This window comes from Pyxicephalus adspersus, chromosome 4, assembly GCF_032062135.1.
Source record: "Pyxicephalus adspersus chromosome 4, UCB_Pads_2.0, whole genome shotgun sequence".
Classification (NCBI taxonomy): Eukaryota; Metazoa; Chordata; class Amphibia; order Anura; family Pyxicephalidae; genus Pyxicephalus; species Pyxicephalus adspersus.
The window spans coordinates 147,769,466-147,776,803 of record NC_092861.1 but is presented as its reverse complement, the minus strand read 5'-3'; the positions used below and the strand labels follow the sequence as shown (position 1 = coordinate 147,776,803).

The following is a 7,338-nucleotide window of genomic DNA, read 5'->3' as shown; positions in this document are numbered from 1 at the left end:
CTTTCTTGATACCCAACCTTACCACCCTTCTTAGTGCCCCCTTTACCTCCTTTATTGGTGCCTAGCCCTACCACCCTTCTCAGTGCCCAACCGTACCATTCTTCTTGGTGCCTGAACTTAACCCCTGACCGGGACTTAAATCCAACCACCTTTGTGCTCAACCATAACCCCTTCTTAACTGGTACCTATGCCTAACCCTAACCCCCTATCCTATCCTTACCTACCTCTGCCTAATACCCATTCATACCACAAGCTAAGCCACCCAGAACCTTACCCCTAATACTAACCCTCCAGGTAACAATCTGACAGGCAGGCTCAACATAACATTTACAAGAGCAAACTTTCTGACTGCCTAAAACCAGAGAATCAAAAAATGCAAAATCCCTAACACATTTCACCCACCAGCTGCTTCTTGTAAAAGGAGAAGACACTTACCCAACCCTGGCACAAAAGTATTAAGGAAGAGGCAAATGACAGCCACTGGGAATGGCATATAAGGGATGGCAGCTCTCAGGGGTCCTTTCTTCTCTCTGACTTGTACCACCACCCCACTGGCAGAGGTGCCCTTTTCCACCACATCCCCTTCTTTCAGATCCATGCTGCCCCTCAATGGGTGAAGAGCAGAGAGGGAGATGTGGGTACTGGAGTTTGGTGAAGGGGTCAAATGGGGAGAGAGTGTAAGGATATCTCAGTGCCACTCTTGCTCTCTCTCCTTCCTCCTCCTTCTGCTTCTGCTGATCTTCCTCCTCCTCCTCCTCCTCCTCCTCCCTGAGAACACTCAGCTTGGGGAGTCTCAATCATACACACAGCCCACTAATGTCATATATTATTATAATATTCACTAGGAAGCTGCACACTACTAGCTGTGTTTCTTCTGCTGTTGCCGCATGGATTGCCAAGGTTTCTTATTTCATGGGTGCCTTTTATGGGTCTTTCTTTGTACTATCATTACGCACGCTTGAGTAAAAATCTGAGCAATGTGCGAAAAGAAGGCATTGTTGTGCTGAAGCTGTGTCTTTCTTTTCTATGTGCTTTTTTTTTTTTACTATGCTTTCTGCAAAAAATCTGGAGCAAAAAGATTCTGTGCGTTAATTCAGAAAATGGATAAATGAATGGTGGGGTGATGGCATGAACGAAATGTGCAAAAGGTCAATGAACCAATCACATCTCACCCCTGAGATATCCAACCGGTGTAAGCTTCATTATTACAGAGCCCCCAAATAGAACTGATCAGTAAATACAAATAGTGTTAGATTGGATTGAATGTAAATTGAACAAATGCATAAAAAATTATATTAAAAAGTGTTCAGATTTTATTATTATGCTTGAAATGTAAAAATCCTCATGAATCCTTTAATTATAATAAAAATAGAAAAGGAATAGTAATAAAGAAAGACATACAGCTGGTAACAAATGTCCAGGAGAGATCTGTACCTTCTCTATAAATAGATCTCCTTTTACTTTCTCCTGTGTAGCGAAATCTTCTCAATGGGTCATAGCAATTTTTTTTAAAGACCTGACTCAACTTTTCCATTATCCAAAACTTAAAAAAATAAGATTTGACTTTATTTACATTTTAAATATTGTAGTTTAAATATGTAAATAATGAATCATTGTAAATGGTAAATATTTTTGGGCGGAGTGGGGAAAGGTTATCAAAGATGATTTTCTCTTTGGATGATTTACTTTTATTTCTTGCTCTTGTGACAACTTTAAAATGTTTGGATTATTATTTTCCAGTATTTATATGGAGCCAACATATTATGCAGTGCTGTACAAAGTCCATAGTCACTAGCTGTCCTTCAAAAGGAGCTCACAATCTAATGTACCTACCATGGTTATATGTCATTACCACAGTCCAAGGTTAATTTTGGGGGGAAGCCAATTAACCTAACTGCTTGTTTTTGGAATGTAGGGAGGAACCGGAGTACCAAGGGGAAACCCACACAAACAGGGAGAGAACCTGCAAACTCCCTGCAGATAGAGTCCTGGCCAAGTGCCCTGGGACCTAGCGCTGCAAAGGTCTGAGTGCTACCCCACTTTCTGCCTCTATGAACAGAACTAGGTAAAAAGGGAATTTGCCCACCACAAAACAACTCCACTGTGCTCCAAACAAGAACAGATAAGGCTTTACAGAGAGAAAAAAAGGAAGAAAAAAGCTGTTTCTAGGACCAGGTGAGCCGGATAATTGCACACTCCAGTAGGGGGCTCCTGTGGGCATTTACCTCTCCAGCATTTACCCGTTAATACAGCATTTTTGCCACTTGGATTCCGCCCCCCTACCTCTAATAACGTCGCTCCATACATTTTTATTGATCAATTCTGTTTGATTTCCAGCTGCAGTTTGTCTTTCAGCTCATATCCACTGTCCTCCCTCCCCAGAGATGGGCTGTCCAGAGGGTCTTCTGCCTCATTTCACAAATGCCACTGCAGAGAATTGAGGTGATGAGTGTCAGAGCGTCGCACAGCAGAGTAGCCGGGGATGTATGTGCTGCGTTCATCTTGGCCAATCACTGGTGGTTTGATACATCCAACTCCGGGGTCATCTACTCATCTTGCTGAATATACCATATAGAAGGTGAACATTGCTTCCGCCACCTCAATGGCCGCATGACCCGGCTTATGTGACTACGCCAGGCTTAGAAAATCAATAAGCCATTGATTGCAGGTGTACAAATTGGACTTCTTATGACAGCAGAAAATTATTAAAGTGTGCCTGGTATCTATAGATAGTGCAGACAATTATTGTGTCCTAAGGCTGAACTCTAGGCCAACAGCTAAATCTGGGGAAAATAGAAAAAACTGAACTGGCAATCTAAAAAGTAGCAAAAAGAAACAGGCTTGGAAATTAGTGCAAAATATTAATTATGTATTTGTACATTATTGATTGTTATAACATTGTTATAATTATTAGGTACAAATAGAGTATATCCCAACTCTTGTTAACAGTCACTAGGTTGGGATAGCCATCCTAGACATAAATGTTCTAATACCATTAGACTATTACCACCATCCAGGAAAAATAAGTACAGAGAGTGGGATCTATTTAGGTCCCGATGCGTTTCGCCAGATTATGGCTTCTTCAGGGGTTTCTAGTTGAAAAGAACTGCATGGACTCTATATAGTAAAGAAAATAAAACAACACCTAAAAAAGAAGAATAGTATAGGCATTGTATACATTGTGTCAAATCAATACTTCACATAGAATTAATATTGGGTTCAAAGTATCTATATCTATGAACTGGTAATCTGTTATCAGATCACATTTCTTTAATAACTTGCACCCAAAACTGCATTAGCCATTGTATGACTTACCTTAATCATGGTCGAATTATTCAGCATTGCCTACTGTGACCAGGGCTGGCTTTAGGGTTCTCCAGGGCTGGAATGGTGTTCATTTGGTACCCACACTTCATATTTGCTCAGTGGCCCATTTTGCCTTTAACCTTTCCTGGATACAAAGCTATTACTGTGGTTGAAAGCAAGACTATGGCCCTTTACTTCCATAAACAGGGCGCCATTGCTCCAGCACTTTTTAGGGCAACTGGTTTGGAAACAGCCCCTTGTAGCCTTTATTCATGCTGGGCTGATTTCATTACAGAGGTGGATTAATAATGTGGACCCTCAATCTTTCCCACCACCTGTAGTGAGAGAGGATTGTGGCTATAGAATCGGTCACAAAGAGAACTCCCCGTTCCTAATTATCCAAAGCCGATGAGATATGTAGTCCTGTAACGTGCATGGGCCTCCATTAGAAGTGACACGGCTCAACACAGGACCCTTCTCTTTGCACCCAGGCATAGCATGGATTTTGACCATCACTAGGGATATCCATGGTAATTGAAAGCTCTTTGGCATCAACGTAGACATATAACAATTTAAAAAAATGAAGGGCTATTTCAGATCAGAGGATCAGTGGCTCCCAGAGGTTGGCACCATTCTAGGTGCTCAGCCACTCCCACTGCCGTGTTGGTTCTAAACAAATCAACATTTTGCAGGAGGCAGGTCACTTACTAATGGGCCCATTCATCCATTATGGATGGCCATGGGTGAGAGGTTACATGTACAGTCCTAACCCTGGGCACAGTACATGGGTNTGAAGAAGCTGATTCTGCACCACAACTTCATAATCAGGCGCAAACTGGGGTTACAGGGAGCACTGGGTGCATTGTTAGTGAGATCCCAGCTTTATACACGGTTGCTTCCAAGCAATTGTTCTAGATATAGGCAGAAGCAGGAGACACGACGTATGACACAAATGTAGAATTTCCCTACTGAATATTCCTGGCAGGAGCACAGAACAGTCCCAGCTGAATATCACAGAGGCTAAAATTAGCCATACAGTGTCATGCACAATTCTGCAGTCCAGAGAGGGAGCAAACCGCCCCCCTTCTGTCTTCCAAGCAATACCCAACCATCTGAAGATCCTAAAGAGGTGGACAGAGAGCTTTCCTACATGGGTCACCTCGTCCATTTGCTTTATTGATTAGTTCATAAAACAAGATTTTAATTGGCTCCATTTCCATGTAGAATCCTGCAGGAACAACCCCCCCCCCCCCCATTGGGATTGAGGTCGTAGCTGTTGATCCTGCTCACATCTGAAGCTAATTACCATACAGAGGGGAAAAAAAGCAGAGCAATTTATATTTTTTTTTAATCTTCTGGCAGGCAGGTAGAGTGCTCAGAAAAAGCACAGAAAAAAAAAACTTTATTAACGTCTTTCAGTTTTCTACCAGTTCCCATAAGTGCAGAGTGCCTGGGAACAAGACAAAATCCAGACAGTAAAAAAACATCAAAAACTAAAAACTTCGAAAAATGCTGCGCAGTTCCCAGAGTGGCATTCCAATCTGGGGCAGCGCGGTACAGCGCCGGGATCAGCACAAGATCATTTCTTGTACAGCGCCGCCTTATATGTTGGTGCTTTAAAAATAAAATTTAATTCAATAACAGGTACTGGGCCTGAACTTAATAATAATAAATAATAATAATAATAAGAATGATTCTACAATCATTGATTTAGGCTCAAATTAAAAACTGTTGGGGTGAACTGGTCATAAAGGGGCCATTTTTTCGTAGAGATAGCATTCAGTTCTCTATTTAGCCTTCACAGAAATTCTTTAGTATAGCTGTAGCATGCTGAGGTTTTTTCAGCCAAACTATTGCTGTCATTGAGATGATTTTGCCATATATTGCAGTGGAAGTGAAGTTGTTAGAGGATGCAAGATGCAATGCATGACCTGAACTACAGGTGATCAGAACAATAAAATTCTGACTTTATCGAATCCATTTGGATCGGTAAGGAAATCAAACCAGATTCTGAAATCCTGAACTTCTGAGCTCTACGATACTATACCTGCTAATGACAGCTATGACATGGGTCAGAAAAAACGCCCTCCGGACAACTATTATAGTCCAGCGACTGGGTTGGCTGAGCCCTGCCAATGACAAGTATAGTAAAGTTGGATCAGAATTCAGATTGCCTAAATCCACTTTGAGATTGGCGTAGCTGCAAACTGAATCATAATCGGCTCTGACCTGAACTACCTGACCACATCCAGCCTCCTCCTAATATTACTGTTCCACTGCTGACTTCTGCTTTTGACGTGTCAAGTCATGAAGTTGGTGACATGTTGTTATTATTATTATTATTATTATTATTATTATTAATAAATAGAATTTATATAGCACCAACATATTACACAGCGCTGTACATTAAATAGGGGTTGCAAATGACCGACAGTTACAGACAATGACACAGGAAGAGGAGAGGACCCTGCCCCGAAGAGCTTACAATCTAGGCAGTGGTGGAAGGAACACACAATAGGAGGGGGATATGGAATGGTGGGAAGTATTGATGGTTTTAAGAAGACGGGCAGGTGAAGTTAAAGCGTTGGGTTTTGAGGGCTCTTTTGAATGAGCAGAAAGTAGGAGCAAGCCGAATAGGATGAGGAAGACCATTCCAGAGAGTCGGGGCAGCTCTAGAAAAGACTTGAAGCCATGCGTGTGAGAGGGTTATGAGTGAGGAAGTCATTAGTAGGTCATTGGAGAAGAGAAGAGAGCGGCTCGGGGAGTATTATTCTATCAGGTCAGAAAGGTAAGTGGGGCAAGAACTGTGGAGGCATGTGAGCAAAGCACAGGTTTCAGATTTGTGACTTTTTCTGACTTTTTTTCTGCTCTGTATACTTGTCTCAGGTTGATGTCTTGGTCAAATTTCTCGATAGCCTCAAGTTCAGTTCCAATTCCCCACCCCCTATAACTGGATGGAAAGCATCAAAATGAAATGTGCATCAAATGTTGTGAATGGTAAATCAGCATTCGGTGCAACATTTGGCATGGGTTCATTACCAGTACAGATGCCAACTTGCAGCCCGTAAAGGGATTACAGTGTTCAAGCAGAGCAGACGGGCATCTAATGTTGCATATGGTGCCTGTCTGAGCTTCCTAATTGGGCATTTGAATGCAGAATTAGAAATCCATTGAACAATTTCTGCCCAATGTTTTCCATCACTATACTGGCAAGAAGAACACTGGCCAATATTGACACCTATTCGAGCCTAGCTTAAGGTTTGCAGGGTAACCTTGTAATCTTCTGATTTTGCTGCAGACCAAGGAAGAGGACACAGAGTTCAGGCATAATGCAGGCTGTGTTCTAGCACAGGATAGCTGGATACACAGATTCAGTAAGCCACTTCGTGTCTGGTGGTTTTTGTTCCTCGGCTGATATTGATGTATAGTTTGTCTCCTCATCTCCGCATAGAATTAGCTTCTGATGCTTGTCAAGGAAATATCAGGCTAATCCCACCAGGTGGTGACACCATTCATGAGTCCCACTCGTATTGCTGTCACTTTTCTGACATTTCTTCAATAAAGTTTATTTTCACGGCAGAAGAGAACGATTGCTTCTCCTTTAATTAAACCAGACCGTGGTTGCAGCCTGTAGGAATGGCAGCTTGGATCTTCCAAGGAACGCAGTTGACACATTAGGAATTGGACTAAAAGGTCTTTATTTTTGTTTGCAGTGTATCGTTTTTTATTGCATCCTAGATTGTAAGCTCCTCGGGGCAGGGTCCTCTCCTCCTGTGTCACTGTCTGTATCTGTCTGTCATTTGCAACCCCTAATTAATGTACAGCGCTGCATAATATGTTGGCGCTATATAAATCCTGTTTAAAAATAATAATAATAGGTTTTATTTTTTCAGGTGTTAGGGTTACTAGGTATTTATAACCTTTCACAGAGATCACAGCACTCCCCCTGACAATGCCTTCATCTGTTTTTCTCTGCAGAAAATCAGAGCCATCTCTATGCAGGCATCATTCAGGATCACCATCTACTTCCTG

General features: G+C 42.0%; 1 protein-coding gene across 2 annotated transcripts in view; it reads right to left on the bottom strand.

Moving 5' to 3' along the window:
- STUM (stum, mechanosensory transduction mediator homolog) overlaps positions 1 to 847 on the bottom strand; it is a 49,680-nt gene extending 48,833 nt beyond the window's left edge. The window contains exon 1 of one of the 2 annotated variants that reach the window (XM_072409941.1): positions 436 to 847. In XM_072409941.1, coding sequence (XP_072266042.1) covers positions 436 to 598 — 163 coding nt within the window. In that variant the 5' untranslated portion in view covers positions 599 to 847. The remainder of the gene's footprint in view (positions 1 to 435) is intronic. The other variant, XM_072409942.1, reaches the window with a different exon arrangement.
- Between the last annotated feature and the right edge of the window lie 6,491 nt (positions 848 to 7,338).